The following is a 19,267-nucleotide window of genomic DNA, read 5'->3' as shown; positions in this document are numbered from 1 at the left end:
ACAAACTCTGCAGTTGTTTCTGTTTGCAAATCAAAGCACAGCTTTCTCCAGAATGTCTAGGCTCCATAAAGTTGTTTTTTTTTTTTTGCTTTGTTTGTGATTAACTCACAATGAGTATTTTATACAGTAACTGACACCACACTGCCTAATAATATGTTCAGACAAACATCTGTCCTAATTGCACAAACATCTGTCCTAATTGCATTTATTAAAACAATGTACCTGTTCCGACTTACCAACAAATTCAACTTAAGAACAAACCTACAGTCCCTATCTCGTATGTACTCCGGGGACTACCTGTAATCTGAAATTAAAGGGTCTTGAGCCTCATTCATCACATATTATTCATTGTGCCTTTGAAGTGGTAATGAAATGTCAGCGGTCCTTTGTGTTGTTTAACTTTTATGCAAATATTGTGGAAGGTCTGTATGAGTCATTCGGCCCTGTGTAATATATAAGCAATAAATAGAGAATAGATAAAAACTACTTACATCTTTGCATTCTTCTCAGGACAAACATACTATAAACGAACAGTAAACATAAATATAACTTATGATATTATCCAAATAATAGAAGAAACATCTCCTTCAAAAATATTTAGAGGAATAAAACTATACTAACTTATTACACACTAGCAAAGTATGTCCATTTTGGTGTGGTCAATGTTGGGGATATTACAGGCCACATTTTAGAAGTGTTTTGGTGGGCCAGGTACAGTAAGTCCAGAGAAAAGGGCCAGGCGATGTTGGATATCCAGCAGGACTTGCTGCAGTTTCTAATGTACATTGTAAGAAGCTGACAGTGTGCTGTGTAATCAGAGTATGCAAGTACTCTGAAAAGCATGTACAACTGTAAAAAAGACAAATTACAAAGCTAGAAGTCCAGCTTTTAAGCTGTCAAATTGTGAACATTTATTACATTTTGTATCTGTGTTTGCACTGATCAGTTGGCTCATCCTCATGTGGATAGAAAGCATTACAGGTATGTCAAACTAGCATCATGTCACTTCTACACCTGCCTGGAATTGTATAGGACAATATTATAAATCGGTGAATCTGACATTCAGCTGAAACATTCTCTGATGGAGAATCTTCTTGGTCTTAAAGTTTTTAATAGCAGCTCTTTATTCACCACCTTGAAATGTTTCAGTTAATTCCAGATTCACTGATTTATAAAAAAGACCCCAAAATGTTACAGTTAGTAGCCTGAAATGTTTCTCTGCACTTTCATCATAGTTAAAATTTGCAGTGTCCCAAAAAGAGAAAGTTGAAGCTATTTTTACTTTGATTTATTTATTTTTTTTAACTGACATGCCTTTTCTTTGTATGCAGCACTCAGCAGGACTGTAGTGGCACCTTGTTAGAGCTCATCATCATGTCTTGTGCTAGGATGTTATCTGCATGGATACCCAGTTACCACTAGGGGCAGCATTATCTTAACTATTAAAAAAAGTCACAGCAAAATGGCAATACCCCTGTCTAACACAGTTATAGTAAATTAAAAGCCTTGTAATAAAAGAGTATTTTAATACATACATGTAAATTAAATATTACTATCCTATTAAATGTATTTGCCAGCTTATGCTCATTTATTTGCTAAAGGCCCATGTCACAATGTATTAATGCGCATTCGTTAACATTTGTTAATAGGCTGTCAGTGCACAACAATGTAACTAAAAATTTACCTCTAGCAATTTTTCCACTGCAGCACACCACAATATACAGAGTGTTTACATCTGTGTGTTGTGCTGAAATTTGGGTTCATCTCAGTGTGCTGTTTACATATTTTGCGGTATACCTGTATGTTAACATGATTTGCAGCAGCGCTCATATTACAACAAATCACTACAACTCAAATATGTGAATGTGAACTAAAGTAGACTATGTCTGTTTTGAAAAGTGGATTCTCTCACATTGAAGCTGTGCTCACACTACACCTTATTCACAAAGCTTTGAAACAAACAGGGGTTGCAATCTATATCCTAACTGTGTGGCCTAAATTTGTATTGTTCTATAATATTAGACTCACATAAGAGAGGATAGCTTTGTGCATTGAGTCTATCACCATGAGCGGGGGATTCATAAATTACATTTTGTCTTCTACATGATTGGGTGATTGACATAAACATTCACTACTCTTTTATTAACTCCAAAGGATAGCTGTATCTTTAACACTGAGAAAGTATATAAAGACATGTAATATAAATGTTATGAAGTTATATAAATGTGAAATTAGTAGATGAAGATTCAGTGTAGATTATAAAGTTTTATACCTAAAGCACTAACAAGGAGTGTACTGGGTAATGTGTGTGAATACCAAACTTCAGTATCTCAATATAAAGGTGTACTACATGCATGATGAGACACGTAGTACCACAAAAGCCAGAGAATCACCCAGACTTTGCTTTTACTACTATCTTTTAAAAACCATCAGTTATTAATGTAAGTGTAAATGTGTAATAAACCAAGATCCTTTTTTTTTTCTTTTTTATAACAAAATGTTTGTTTTAACCCATTTTATTACACATCCGCCTGATCTGCATTTTATCTTTAGCCACTTCCTGTTTACATGCACTCCATTAATGACTGCTTAGCATTAGTCCGGGTGGGTTTCCTAATGGTGATAACAGTGGATTATGCATGTTTAATGATGAACATTCATTTGTCTCCTCTGAAAGCTTATATCAGAGGTCAGCAAACTTTTTTGGCTAATAGGCCATTTTAGGAGGTCAAGAAGGCACACTGAGCCAGACTCTTTCTCTCGCTAATGGCCTTGCCCCCCACCAGCAACGACCCTGGAAGGAAATCCCTCTCCTCCGCAATGCATACGGAGGAGAGGGAATGTCCCCTTAACCCCCATGCGGCTCCAGAGCCGCGGGTTGCCGACCTCTGCCAGCTGGGATTAGGATCAACCGGGGGGCGCTAGGCCAGAACGGACTACTAGCCAGGCTATATCTGGGCCAGAGTTTGGTGACCCCTGGCTTATATGATAGGGGGAAGATGCAGGTGAACAGCTAGAAGGCAGGGACAGAATGTTTTCATTTTATAAGTGGAAGTGCCTGGATTAGGAGATGCATGGCAGGATCACCTGGTATTTGTACAATTAAAAATGCAGAAATATTGTAAATGACTTCTAAGATTTAACGCTTTACAACACACTTCACAATTCCTTTACGTTTGGTATAATTTAATGTTCATATAGATCTGTTTAAATGCGATAATGATGCCAGACAAGGCTAAACAACTGTTGTGACTAATGCCATTAGACTAAATTCTAGTCAGTACAGACTCTCAATTTTTGTTGCCAGAGGCAATTTTTTGTGATTTTCCTAAAAATCTAGTGTCCCAGGTGTCCCACAATGTCGTTTAACAAACCTGGGAACCTGCTGGGACACTAAATGACTGATTGCTAATTAACTTTTGTAGTCCCTGCAGCAAAGACCCACTTTTTCGTCCTTCCCATCTTCTCCACTACCTAGAACAAAACTGCCTAGCTGTATCCAAACAAGCTGCCTGTTTGTCTGAGTGTCTGTAAAAATCCTACATTAATTTATTTATTGTTCTATAGCAGTTACGCCTTCCTAAGCCCATCTGTATATTGTGACCTGTGACTAATAACATCTTTTTATTACTCATAGTGGAATAATGTACCACCTACTGTAAAACATGAAAATGTTAAAGGTTACAAAGAAATTCCACAACCCAATAAGGCAAACCCCCACAAATAAAAACAAGTCATTAACCTTTTTATTGCATTTTATACTTTCTATTATTATATGAAGTGTAAAAAGCACATTTGCTGAACTGTATTCTGTACAGACAGCACTATTCTGTGCAGAGATGACGATGGTCCTCTATTAGAAAAGATCCTGGATCACTAAACAACCTCAGACAGCTGTGCAGATTTTTACCCCCAAACGATCCCAAAACAAGCAGTCTGCCATGCTGGAACACTAAACATTTTCATGTTCATGTGATGAAAACCAATTATCTTTACACGTCAGTGTGTTTGTGTTGGAGGTCATTTCTGGTTTTGGCTAGGTTCAGACTAGTGGTTTTTGGAAGCAGTTTAAGTGTGTGTTTTCACATAAAAGTGTTATCAATAAATCAGGTTCATTCTTTATCATTTGTATTACAGACGTTTTCAGGTGGTAGTGTTTGCAAGTGATTTCAAGACTTAACTGATCTTGGGGCAGTTTTGCCTCTATAGATTTGAATATAACCTCCTCCAATTATTAAGGTTTCTTCCTGTGTTTTTACACCCTAATATGGTTCAAAATGTAAAAAACAGATTTGCAGGGCATTAAAGATGCTTACCAATTCCAAGTGTTTTTTTTTTACTATAAATCTCTCCTAAGGCCTTGCCGTGGATAGTAGGCAGTAGTAGGTGCCCAGAAGCAGCAAAAGTTGAGGTAAAACCTAACTTTTGTATGCATTGCTGTGACCTTCTGTAAGACTAGCTGTGTCAGATCACTAAACATTACAGATATCTGCTGTAATATCCTATAGAGGAGCAAGCAGCAGGGAGCCTTCTACTCATCTCCACTATTGCCTCTCCATAAAACTAATCAGTGCTGTGTGTACAATGCCCATTCTTTCACTGGAAATGATAGAGAGATCTGTTCCAATGTTTAGAAAAATAAAGCTTTTACGTTTAATGGATCATGTGAGTACCGCTGGATCTTTACTATTAGGAGGTTTGTATTTACCTGAAGTGTTGACGAACCTCTTTGCATTTTGCACGCCTTATTGAGCAGCCCAGTAAGGGTGTGTTGAACAGAACTGTTGATTATACCACATTGGTGCAATATTGTTACTCTGCAACCTAAACTATACACTTACCCAGCATCTATTAAACTATGAACATATTAGTGCATTCTTCCATGTCAAAGATCTGGACCATCTTGTACAGTGTCAGGCTGAATATGCATTTTTATTCATGCAATCTTTGTAATGCAAAACATGATAAAAATGTATTGAACAGAAAAGTGAGGTGTTTCTTTTTAACCTATACTAGAAATCTGTTGATTGATTGCCATGGGCTTACTATGGTATTTTCAGCCAGTACAACATGATTTTGTGCTATATATTTTAATAAGAAATAGTTATGGACTCTTGTACTGTACTGCAGCTGCTGTATATACTTTGCCAGCTGCAACATTGATTTACAGACTGTTCATATGTACCAATCATGATTAATTATACAAAGTCTTGCTAAACATCATGTCTGTTTATTTATTTATTTTATTAGCCACAATGTTCCACAATTCTCAAAATATAAAGAAAGGATAAATTTATCATCTCAAATGGAAGGGTGTAAGCTTGAGAACAATAGTTTCTGAGAAAACTTTGTTTAACTTTACGAAGAAAAACAACATCACAGATGTATAGGAAGGTTTGTATATCTGTAGGACATTGAGCGGCCATATCATTTGTGCTGGTGATTCATAGTGACTCACCTCAGACAGTTGTCTAGACACATCTCACAAGAAGAACTAGGTGTTTGTTTCAGTAATGAAATCTGATGCCAAGAAGAAAGGATGTTCCTCCCAGCGATGTCATTGCTGATAAGAACTGCGCCATTTGCAGCTTATAAACACGGCTTTCTCTGCAAATAGTGCTGCGTTCAGATTTTAACAGTAAATATGTAAATTTTGCCTTGCATTCATTTTGCTGTTTCTTTGTTAACCGTGCTTTAGTAGCTTACAATATTATGATAATAGTCTGTGATTAGCGAGCTTTCAGTAAACTACTAAATCAAAAGTGGGAATGTTTTTTTTTTAAATAATTTAAATTAAAATAAATTCTGGCTATATATATTATAATATTGAAAACGCGCCTTAAATCTTGTATTGTCCTCTACAGCAGTGGTCCCCACTAAAGGCACCACTAAATTTACGAATGAGCCGGGTATCAGTTAAAGTAGAAGAAACTTCCCCCAAAGTGACATCATGATGCAAGAACCGGTCCATTCTTCCATCACTGCCCTGAGCCTGCGATGCATACAGGAGACATGATCCGTGGCTCTGGCCAGTTCGCCCTCCCAAGCCGGGTCCTTCTCCTGACCCCGTTGTGGGGTGTACCGGCCAGAGCTGCGGACCACTAAAAGTTTCCACAGGTTGGGGACCGCTGCTCTACATTATTTCTTTGCAGCCAAAAGAAGTTTTTTGGTTTAAATGTCAATGAATGTTATTAAACTCTAAAGATTGAGGATTGATAGGGGTGAGTGAAAGAAGTTATGGAATTATCCGTGCTGGGTGGTCACCATGGCTCATGACTGTGTATTGATACAGAAAAGTATATTGATGTCATCACGCCTGCACCACTCCTAGCATCATCAAAGGACCACTCAGGTTTGAAAAAGGATTTGAAATAAAATAAAGCTCAGTGAGACACGCTAAAGGCTTGTGAAAAAGCAATATCTCAATATAACAATAAAGCAAAACATACTGTCTGGAGTTTGGCCTAAATCCTTCCTGTCACTAGAACACCCAATGGAAAGTTTTTCTATCACATTTTATTTTGCACACAACACATTTATTTTCTATCACCTTGTCCCAGTGACAGAGGTCACCGGAACGCAGTGGGAGAACATTTCTCCAAAAGCTACACCGACAGCAATACAAACCGGATTGAAACTCTACCGTTTCCAAAATTAAAGGTTTGGTGTTTGATAAACTTTTAAAACATTTTGGGGTCATTATAATTTTTAATTTTTTTAAAACTGTACAGGTTTTAAAATACATTTTAAATTTGTTTTTATTGTTTAAATAAAATCTATAAAAGCAGGTTTAGCCATCTACCTTCAGCTGTGGTCAGCTGTGGTGCCTGTGACATACTTACGTGGCATGTTATAGCGTCTTTTGTAATAATGTGCGTTGCATTAAAGGGGACTAAACTTTAATGCAACGTCCCTTTTGCATTAAAACAACCATACCTGTCTGATTGCAGTAAGTGAATAGGCAGGAATGCTTTACTGCAGAAGGGATATTACGTATCCTTTGTACAGAAAATAAAATGCCACCTAATTGCAATTTTAAATTTTGGAACTATAGTACTGCTTTAAGGTAGCCAACAGTAGTGCATTGTTTTTTTTGGTATGCTGTAAAGGTGTTTTAGAGCAGTGGTCACCAGTGGTCTGCGAGAAAATTTTGGTGCTCTGCGGCTCTGGCCGGTGCGCCCAGGAAAAGGACCCGGCTGGGGGGACACACCAGCCAGAGCCCATGTCCGGACTCTGTTAATTTAGTGGTCCGTGAGGTCCAAAAGATTGGCGACCACTGTTTTAGAGTGCTGTTTCTACAGTACACTGATTAATTAGCCTTAAAAATACAAAAATACAAAACAGTATCCATTCACTTCAAAAGATGTGCTCATGGGTGTCTATGCTTACAATCCTTGTTCTCTGTATTGGAGAATCAATACTAAATAGGTGGGAAAATGCAAGCTATTGATTGATTTTCCCCCTGAGAAACTAAAAATGACTTCTATGGTACAAAAATACAGTCATCCTTCACAAAAATGTACTATGAAAAGTGATCACTATTGCTGACCACTTTATATATTTATAAATATGATGAAAAAAACATGATAAAAACTGATGCAGGATAAATTCTGATTGGCTGCTTTGGGTTTCTGCACATCAATACAGCTGTTTGCAGTCACCTAAAAAAAAAAAATCTATTTTAATTTGGATGTTACTCTATTTAAAGCTGACAATCAGATTGTTGGTTTATTTTCTAAATAAGTTATCTTGATGTTAATTGGGTTGATTTCCTTTAACTTCCTCTTGTTTTGCCTTGACAAGAATGAGAAGAATTTATCCAACAGAGACATACAGCCATAAAAGCTGTTTTACTACCAAAGGGCATAGGGATTTGAATCTGTAGTCAGTTTGTGGTTTAGTATATGTTGTTTATGTGCAAAATTACTTTCTTCTGAGTTTTTGTGGCCCAACAGGTACACAAACAAAACTTTCCCAATCTGTGATAACTGAGCTGGAGCTCACTGTGAGCGACAGTATATCTGTTGGTTGGAGAAAGTAAAAAACTAAATCTTCTCATGCCATTTAGACCCAATTTATACCAGATTGGACTTCTGTGGTGCATGTGGCACATTAGTGTACATTATTTGTTAACATGTATTGTGTTAGGTCAACCCATTGATTTAAACAGACTACCAAAAACATGTCAGACAAAAATTGAACTTGTCATTTTTAAAAAAGGATAATAGGGTAGTATTGTGCTTTTGTGGTATGCAACAAAGGTGTGTTATTACTGCTGCATACTGGGGTTATTGGGCCCTTATAAAAGGTACATTTTCTCCTGAGCATTATAAATAAAATAAAGTGGTAGCTCGGTATAAGTCCGCTTTGGAATAAGTCCAACTTGGTATAAGTCCTGTTTGGACACAAAAAATTTTGCTTGGTATACAACCTTTGTGCTGGAACTTGTATGGGTCAAAATGAGTCATAACACCGCGCGCTACCCTTATTTACATCTCTCGAGACAAAGCCATGATTGCCCACAAGCGTCAGTATTCCAGTTGCTACCATTCAGTGAACAACCAGCGCTATAACTCTCTGTGAATTACATAACATCTCCTCCTCCTTCCTTCTCAGCACCATCCTAGTAGGGACTCCACTCTTCTCAGCAAGGTAAAGGGAGGTTAAATTTTCATTTATTTCATCTAATTGCTTTTGTATTTATGAATTTTAATATTAAGCAGTGTTTAAATTATTTTATACAGTCCCATCAATGTATAATACGCCAGTAACGATAGGATTTTTTTCATGGGAACAGTTTAATCATTTTCCTTTTATTTCTTATGGGAAAAATGTGTTTGGTAAAAGTCCAAGGATCTGGAACGGATTAAGGACTTATACCAAGGTACCACTGTATAAAGAAAAAACTGGTGTGCATGCTTGTGTTGTGCTTATCCTTACATCAGCAGACATCCTTTGTTCTCTGTCAATCAATAGAAAATACATGGGAAAAAGTAACCCATTGATCAACTCTTCCCCTGAGAAACCAGAAGAGAGTGCCATGATCCAAAAACAGACGACAATCATCTTCCATAAACAAATTACTATGTTAGGTGATCACTGTTGCTCGCTACTTTATTAAGTCAGGCAAAGAGTAATACTCTAGCCTATAGCAAGCAACCAGAAATAATGTGCAAGAAATCAAATGAAACAAAACCAATGCAGAATGAATTTCGATTGGCTGCTTTGTCTTTCTGCACATCACACATCATCTGTTCATAGTAGCTTATTAAATATGATAGCAAATACAGCAATGAATGTACAGAAATGTCTGTCACTCACACAATCCAGGAATGTTGCACCTTATGCATTTTTTTTTCTGTCATGCCTGATTGAGTCAGTTCAGATATTAAGTTAACTTGAACTGAAATGGCAACATCATACATTTCCTAATTCTGAAGTTTTTATGATGATGTCATATGGTTGCCCATGATCGATACATTTGCATGTGCATATGTTTTATTAACTCACCTATGTGTGAGGGAATCCTGTATTCCCCAATTTCCTCTGTATTCCCCAATTTCCAATTTCCTCTTTCCGTTCCCTCACAACTTCTCTTTCCTCACCTGTATCCCCTCCCTACCTTCCCCCATCCCTTTTCCCTTTCTTTCTAATAAATAAAAAACGTGTTTGTAAGCTCTTTGTTTATTTTTAGGGCAATATTTGTTATCATTATGTATTCCATGTCCAGCACAGTTACACCATTTGTTGTTATTTCTCCCTGTTACATTTGCTTATTCACCATATAGTATTTTTATCTTTCGTTATGTCCTCAGGATTACTATGTTCAACAGAGTTCTACCATATTTTTCTTTAATACTCCTGTTTATAATTATTTTTTTACTGCATGAAGTTTTTCAAACTTACTTTAAGATAGCTGTTTAGAAACATACACACCTATGTGTATATGAACTGTAGTTCTGATGTATACATTGTTTGTTAGTAATGTTAACAATCGGGTTTTGTTTGCTTATACAGGTTGTAGTAAGGGAGCTTCTGGCACAATACACCAGACAGTATGAAGAAAGTCCAGTCTTTGGCCTCCTCAGGAACTGGACCAGCTCTGTTGCTGACAGTCTAAGAACAAGGTAGAGTGTGAAAATATAAGAATATGTATTTTTATTAATAAAAAAAAGTTTTTAAGTGCAGTGTATAAAAGGAAATACGTACAAACCAAAAACAAGAAAAAAAAATAATTACAGAGGCAACTTCATACTTCCCTCCTAAGAGCATGGAAGAATCAGGTAACAGTATAGAACAAAAATGGAGAAAGAGCGTTATAGCTTTCACTGATATCCAGTTATTTGTTACCCATATGGCAATATCTCACAAATTCCATAAGAAGAGCTATCTAATCATACCACATATTCCCCAAAGGGCACCCAACCCATGTATATCTTTCTATACATAAGTTCTAACAATGTACAGCTCACCAGATACAGCCACTTTAAAAATGAAAGCAGCCTGATTAATATATAACATCCCAAGAATGGAAATGAGAATGATTAAGAAGCTACAGGGAGAAAGAGGAATAGGAACATAACAAAAGGATTGGGGGTGGAGGAACCTTGAGGATAATGCCGTATTATTATACATTCACCCTGGTATACACTGTAGTCTCAATCCAGAGGGGAATAGTAGCAGGCAGAGTCAGATTGCACATGCAAGTTCCAAGGCACCCATACTTCAGCATACTTATCCATCCTATCATATAGCCGAGCTGTCAAGTGTTCCATAAGTAAACATCTGTTTATAGTAATAATATTTTGACACAAATGCAATTTTCCCTAGTTAAGTGTGCAACAAAAATATTCCTTGTACTACTTGTAGCCTAGACACTCCGATAAACTAGGCAGTGTCTAGATATTTTAAATATTAGGTGTAACAAATTTAAAAATGTTGAAAATTATTCATACTTAATAAAACAACAATAAAATTAATAATTATTTTAATTGATTTTATTTACTACCCTTTTTTACATCTTTCGTCAGAGGTACATAGGCAGTTGGTTATGACAATTTAATTTATTTTTAGGGACTTTGCTGTGTATGGGTAAAGTGGCAGTATCTGTGTCGATTTAATTCCCACACCCACTGATACTTACCTTTCCAGCGATCCACTGTTCCTTTCATCCCATTTACAGCCAGCACACTGTAGGCTCTTACACCTTCTGACGCTAGGTATTTAGTCTCAGTATTACTTGGTCGACAGATGATCATTACACAGACACTGCCACTCTCCAAGTGAACTGCCAGGCAAAGAAAGCGTCTCTTCAAATGCCAAGAAAAAAACCGTTACAGAACTGCACGTCTTGTTAGTAGAAACCATTGAGTTTTCACATTTCAGTATTATAGAAAAAGTAAAAAGGAATTATGATTGGTTGCCGAAGGAAAATGTTCTCTCCAGTTTTGAAGAACCAGCCCTGAAATGTTTCTAGTGACAAATAATTTATATACATTTCTACAAGACATTACTTTACAAATTATAACCTAGAGCATAATATTTATATTAGTATTTAACACCAATATTTAATTTTCAATGCATCGTTTGTTAAATAGAATGAAAAACCCTCTTCTATAACAAAGCAATTCTTTCACTAGACACAAAATAAATTTGGATCTGATTATTAACTTTGTGCCATTTCATTTAAAAAGTCTCTTTCGTCTCAGTAAAATTCTAGCTAACAATATATGCACATATATGCTAAAAATAAAACCAAGACAGTACTGGTTGTTGAAACATGTTGTGTTTTCTGTTCCATTTTCATTTTCTCTATTTGGTTCCCTATTTCAAAGTTAGCTGATTTGGGTTTCTTCCACACAATATAATGTTAATATGTGCTAAAATGTCTTTATAGAATATATATGATAATTTTTACTGTTAAAATACCCATAAAACATCTTCTACACTTACAAGGTAAAATAATAGGGGGATGAGTGCAGCCATTTGGTCATCTGGGTTACACTGTGCAAGTATATTTGGGTCTACATTTAGGGTTAGTAAATCAAACATATGGTCGATGTATCATATTATAGGATTTAGGATAAAGACCATATATAAATGATATAAATAATCAGGAAGATTAGCTTTCAATATGCTTAATGCTTTTTGGCTGTGATCAGTAGGATGTATAATAAGAAAATAAAATATTACTATATATTAGATATAGTATAGTATATATATATATACCAAAATATATCTATACTAAATGTGGACTTGCTGCTGATCCCTCTTGTATGTATGTTTTACTAAACAATTCACTCTGCTCTTGTTTACTTTGATCTCCCAAATGGTCAATCTATACTGATTTATTATTTTAGATATAAGTGCAGCAATTACTTCCAAAGTACTACTATATATATGCATGTTGATAGAATGAGAATTTTAATGTATGAGGGAATCTCTTTGTATGTCCACAATTGGAGGGGGGAGGGTCACACAGACACCCATTTTCAGGGATACCTGATAAACTGTATAATGAACAGTAGTGTTTATACACTTTAAAATAAATTCCGGATCGGTGCTTGTCATATAAAGACATTTAATTTGCCAGGCTGAAAAGAGGAAATTACCAACATAAAATACCTGAAAGTACTATTATGATTCACAGTCATGAGACTGAAAGTAAGAAAATGAACAATCACACTATTAAGAGATACAAATTAAGTCATTCAGCTATAACTAAAACCACAGAAAAGGCTAATAGATTACATAAATTCACATACTTTTTGTAGATATACTTAAAAATGATATTTAGGTTGAACTACATGAGTAATATAACATCCTAGGGAATTGGAGAAGTTTACATCACTTTATAAATTAAGTAAAATGTTAAATTCTAATCTTTTTGAAATTTGTCTTTTTGTGAAATTTGGAGGTTAGTAATAATATTTAAGTTTCCATACCATAATAACAAACTTTAGGCAGATAAATGTAAGTAAATGCCAGATTTAAAATGTTGATTTGAAACATACCTGCTAGAGGATGTTCCTTTAACCAGCACAGAGGCTTTGTAGATTAAACATTATTAAAATGTATTAATTGGTAAGCTGGATTTAAAAGGGGTATGGGGGTGATTAGCAGGGGATACAATCACTTGCCAAGCACCAAGTTTTACTGCATATGTGACACTATCCTGGAAGCTAAACTCCAGGCAAACATTTAAATACATAACTTCAAACAGAAGTTTTACCAGCCATAGGATTTATATTTTTTACCATACATTCCGGAGATTTACATACCTCTGCCCTTTAGAACAGCCAACCCTGAAGACCAGATTTTTAAGGCTACACCTAGTAAATGCCACTAGGTATTTTACCTACCCAGTCCATGATTAGGAGAGTGCAGGAGAAGCTGCAGACTGATGAGCTCACTTCTCTGTCATTCTGCTCTCTCCTTGGGCCTGATTTATTAAAGCTCCCCAAGGCTAGAGAGGATACACTTTCATGGGTAAAGCTGGGTGATCCAGCAAACCTGGAATTGATTTGTTCCAGGACTGAAAACATTTGCTAACAAATAGCAGATGAATTTTAGAAAATCCATTTCAGGTTTGCTGGATCACCCAGCTTCACCCATGAAAGTGTATCCTCTCCAGCCTTAGAGATCTTTAATAAATCAGCCCCCTTATGTCTGCATGGTTTTTGTCAGCACATGAGCATGCATGAATGGCTTTATCTCTCCTGCTGTACAGGGGATTGCAGAAGGCTGCTACTGAGATATATTCAGGTACTTACACTAGTAGTTCTCTGGAATAAACCTACATGTTAACAATATATTTAAATTAATGATAATCAAATTGTTTCTTTAAGCTGTTTCTGAGTAATTCCATTTATTGTTAAATTGCTTTAAATTGCCTCTGATTTGCTTCAGCTAGATTCAAAGGCAGTACTTACCAGAACCCATACAAAAAAAACTCTTGTTAGCAATCTTTTTTACATAACAGGTTGTTTACAAAGTAGACATGCTTGAGATTCAGAGATTATGAATTTTGCTGAGAGGGTTTCTTCAGTGGAATTTCAGACAAATATACAGTAAAAATGCAATAATTGCAAAAAAAAAGTCCACATTCTGCTGGCAGAAGTACCAAAATACTTTTGATCTGAAAAGTTTTTAGTCTATGGAATATTTGCACTTACTCCAATCAGATTCTGCTACACTGCATAGTGCTATCCATATAACACACTGGAAGCTTTCTGGTGGGAGATGAGAGATATGATCTAATCATTTTGTAGCTTTCTTTCATTGGCCAGTTATAGGTGGGTCATGACCTACACTAAGTTGTAATACTCCGCTGCCAAATAGTCTGCAGAAAGGTCTCATGCAACTGGATGAAACTATTAGCGGCACTGAATTACAGGTTCTATAGGGGAAAGGAGGGAGAATTTTCCAAAGTGAGACCTACCCTTTTATACTGTTTTTACCATCCCCATTGGATGATTTCCCTTCTACTGCTGATCTTGTTGTAAACAGTAACTTTTATATTTCTGTTAATTTTTTTGTTGGATGGCAGTGATTGCCAGGACATATAGAGAGGGTAAATCTCCCCAGAGGGGACCCATAGAATGATAAAGACCTGACATTTGTTTAAACTCTTCCATAATCCCTGTACAGATGTCCAATGAACTTCAGATAATTGTCGCTGTAAACGATCCTTTGGAAATTATTTGTTTCCTCTGACATATGAACGAATCTTGTACACACAGCACTGTTCTGTTCTTTGGAAAAGGGATGGGGAGAACAAGTGAGTGACACCCTGCTGTGCTCTCCTTAGCTGAAAAGCGTAGTGTTCCTACCTGATCCATAGTCATTAATCCACTGTGATGAATGATGTCGAGATTGCTGAGCGCGTAAGATTTCTGCAGCAGACTATCAGGACTCTTTGGGTCTGATTTTATTAAGCTCTCCAACACTGGAGAGGATACACTTTCATCAGTAAACCTGGGTGATCCAAAAAATCTGAAATGGCACAGGATTGAAAACATTTGCTAACAAATAGCAAATGAAATCCATTTCAGGTTTGTTGGATCACTCAGGTTCACAGTTGAAAGTGTATCCTCTTCAGCCTTGGAGAGCTTTAATAAATCAGGCCCTTTGTCTCAGGCAAGAATTATCTGACCTGTGTGCATAGCTTTATTCTAGAAACTCTTTATTGATTTGTTTGCATAGCTCCCTATAGGCAGTCCTGAAATAAAAATGTGGCACAGTGGGAATACCTAGCGGGCATGTCTCTTGTTTATTTAACTAGAATGTTGTTATATTTATAGACTTTGTAAATGTGCATCTAAAGTATTCTGAGTTATATTAGATTTACTGTATGTTGTCCTAGAGATCATTGGTTTACATAAAATCCTGCCCATGTTCTTGACATGTTGTGCCTTAACTTTTTGTTGTACATTGTGAAAATAAAGATTTTTCATTTAATAAGTATTGTTAGTATTTACATTGTGGGTACATTGATGTACATATTTCTACATTTCAGTTTTGCAGCTTTTCTGTTTGTTAGCGTATTGTCATTGTACTTCCTCAATTTATTGTTTTACATCTTTAGAGGCAAGCTGCTGGTATTATAGTTGAGTATGTCAGCAGCTTCCTTTTACATGTCACAAAATGTTCACATGCGAACAGTTTATTTGTTTTTTTCAACACGTGTATTAGTTATCTTACACTTTTAAAAGATAAGAACACTTTAGGTAAGCAGGCGAAGTGGGTGATAATAAAGGTATACGTCAGGCCAACATGAAAATATTACATTTAGAGCAGAACTATAAATTAATTTAAAAAATTTTCAGCAGGCAGGATGTGTATTGCAGAAAGGTCAGGCTATGTTCCTTCAGCAACAAAACATACTTACCTGCTTGTTGTTTGCAATTTCTTCTGCCATGCGCAGCTCAGTGTACAATCCTGAGTATCCTGGCACATGCCTGGCTACAGGGAATTAATTATTATTATTTCGTCTTGGCCAATCAAGGTCGCTGAAGATACTGAACCCAGGAGAGGACTAGGTAAAAAATGTCTGTGCCAGTGCCGTAGCGAAGAAAGGTACACTTTAAAAATTGCAAACAATCAGGTATGTTTATTTTATTGCAGCGAGGACATTACCTGTCTTTTCTGTCATCCGGCTATGGGTTTGTGACAATTGCATTAGTTTAAGACACTTCCAAGGCCATTCAGAATTGCATTTACCCTGCTTTTCGACCTCCTTCTGACTTGCATTTCATTTGCTGCAGAAATGTTTTGCATTTCTATAAATTTGTAAAGAAATGCAAATTCCATTTAAAGCAAAAAAAAAAGTCTTATCAACATAGGCCCTTATCCAATTAAATGAAAAGCATTTGCAAATGATTGGGTATTTAGAGATAAGAGGAATTTGCTTTCCACATGATTCACTAACTGAAGTTGATATTCATATATTTTTGGGGGGTAAATATTCTTAACACCTTCAGTAAATCAGCCTATGTATGCTCACTTCCTGCTTAATTGCTGTTGTGAAAACTAAACCTTCTGGTTCTTCAACTAGTAGAGTTGGCAACAAATAAACTAAGAAACCCAAATGCATTTATATGTTCTTGCAACATAATAGATATTTTTGTTACAGGTTTAAAGTGGCAAACATTTAAAGTTTAGCTCCATGTCCTCCAGATTCTCTTCCCATTGGAAATTCCCCCATTAGCTGCTTTGTATGTCTATAGCTATGCTTTCTCAGGTACTGTTGACTATTGAGTATTTGCCAAATCTAACTGTGCATGCTTCACTTTTCCAAAAATTGGCAAATCCACAAGGATCTTTTTTTCCTGTTACAAATACTCCTATTTTCTATTCCAGGTTTAGCATATTGATTTGATGGGGAGGTGAGCTCATTGGTCTGGTTACTTCAGCCAAATGTACTAATTTAATCTGGCTTCCTGGACATTAAATGTTAAATCAAGCTACATTTTCCAAACTATCCAATGACACATAGGACCACCAGCATTGAACTTAGTCATCCGAAAGACAGTTTTAAAACAAATTTCAGTAAAAAAAAACTATTCTTTGTTATAAATGCTAAAATAAGTTGGAGGACATGAAAAACATGCAAAATTCCCAGTTGGTTTGTCAGTTTAGTTGTAGAAATGTGTACAGGATATACACATGCACTGAATGATTTTTTGAGTTTACATCATTTATGTAAAAAGTATTGTTCAAAATGCATTAGTCTTCACTGTGTAATCCAAAAATGATCACAATTATTAGTTGCAAACTAGTACGCTAATAAAAAGTCCTCTATATGCCTCTATAATTTTAGATTCTCTTTGTTGCTGGGTTTTCAGGGGGATGGTGTTCCCTTTTTTGTAAGAGAAGTCATATTATTGTTAATGCTTAATACACGTGAAAGTAATCACCTGCTATAAATATTTAAATTAATGTGTGCTTTAAAAAATATGTTTTGCAAATATAGGTTGTAATGATATTTGTACAGAAGGTGGCCTGTTTTCTCATAATTAGTTGTTATTTGCAAGGGTTTTCATTCTCATGTGTCTTTTTTATTGACAAGAAAAAATAGGTTTTCACAAATATTTTATTATAAAAATAGCTTTATGTTATTTAATATTTACCTCCAGCCAGTTTCTGTGTGTAGGGAAGGTTTAACTCCTCTGTAACATTTGTAATATTTGACCCTGTTCAGAAGATTTCATCTCTCTTCTTGTCCATTTGACAGTTTAATCTCCAATTTTTGTCATAGAAACAAGAATTTGTGGTAAAACTTCAATGGGGAAACCTATGTCCCAGGATAACTCCTACACAACGTCTAGGTGGCAGATTTTCACAGGCACAGGAAGTTGGAGTTAAAGTAGAACAATCCTTAAAAATATCACACCTACTATTACTTCCACAGAGCCCCCAATCCCTCTAGCGCTTTCCTTGATTGGGTCCCATGTTGACCTGACAGGGGTATCCCAGGAGGCTCTGCGCTCCTATTCAGTCTTTACCACTACCAAGTTACCAAAATTCAAAACAATTATTTGCCTGGAGTTCTAATTTAAATATAGTTCTAATATATTAAGTTAATATTTAAATTGTATATGGAACTGAATAATAACCACTAGAGTTAAATTATACAGAAACTCATGAGTCATGTCCATAATGTAAACTATAAAATAAGAATTACTATTACGTCCATTGTAAACTTTATAACCTTGTTTTTTCAGTTTAATGAATCATCCAGTAATAATACTGTAATGTGTCCAATTGTTTTGCTTTTTACAGCAATGGTGATTCACTCCGTTTTCAGTAGCATCATGCGTTATACTATCTAATCCAAAGTGCAAATGATATGTTATAATCTAAATCTAAAAAATTATTAAGGAATAAAAATATTCATCTGCAATTTGAAATAATGGCTACATAATATATCATTGTTTTTTAATAAATTAAATTTGGTTAGTTTAATAGTTTTGCAGTCCTTCTCATATTGGATAATTCCAAGTTCCAAGAGAATTAGCATATTTTCAGATGGTGCAACTGGCAGCTGCTGTTTAATTGACTGCCTTAGCCCTAGCTAGCTATGATGGCAAGCTTTTACCCACCTCCAACTTGTTCTTGGGGCAAGCTTTCATTTATGGGGTAAGCGCTTGCTCCTAGGGTTATCTAGTGTTGCATAAGTGCGTAATGCTAGGGATAGCCAAGGTTTAGGCAGGTACAGAGCAGATGTGTGATCTCAATTAATTCTCTAAGTTACAAGCAATGCTTCACCTACACAAATATCCTTTATTCTTATTCATAACGCAAATATTACTAGGAGTATTTTCACTAAACCACTTATCTGATGTTACACTACTACTGTTATTTTTGAAGTAGGTTTTTTAAGTAGCCAAACATACAACAGCAAGGGTCAAATAAGGCTTCCTTACCTCAGGGTTGGATCTGAAGAAGCTGCCAGGTTATGCAAGCCATAACTATATCCATCCTAGGCAAGCCCTAACACATGTATTTTACCTAAACTTAGCACATAAGTGGTACATTTACGTGTTGATTACATAAAGAGATAATGCATTTTGTTGTGTCAAAAAATAATACAGTGTCATGCTTTAGTGAGAGGAAGTAGGATTTTCTCTAATCTCCTTTCTGTGAGTATCTGCAATGTTTGGTCAATATAAAAGGCTTTGACAAATTACTGAAACCTTACTAAATCATAAAAAAGTAACAAATTATTCCAGAAAGTGTGAGGACCAGTTTACTATATTCAATCAGA

General features: G+C 35.8%; 1 protein-coding gene across 1 annotated transcript in view; it reads left to right on the top strand.

The window, feature by feature from the left end:
* ACOXL (acyl-CoA oxidase like) overlaps positions 1 to 19,267 on the top strand; it is a gene marked incomplete in the record, with an annotated part of 142,133 nt that overhangs the window by 110,341 nt on the left and 12,525 nt on the right. Inside the window, 1 exon segment of the mRNA XM_072409461.1 lies at positions 10,018 to 10,127. Coding sequence (XP_072265562.1) covers positions 10,018 to 10,127 — 110 coding nt within the window.

Source organism: Pyxicephalus adspersus, chromosome 4 (genome assembly GCF_032062135.1).
Source record: "Pyxicephalus adspersus chromosome 4, UCB_Pads_2.0, whole genome shotgun sequence".
Lineage (NCBI taxonomy): Eukaryota > Metazoa > Chordata > Amphibia > Anura > Pyxicephalidae > Pyxicephalus > Pyxicephalus adspersus.
Note: the sequence above shows the minus strand (reverse complement) of the source record. Positions and strands in the feature narration are given on the sequence as shown.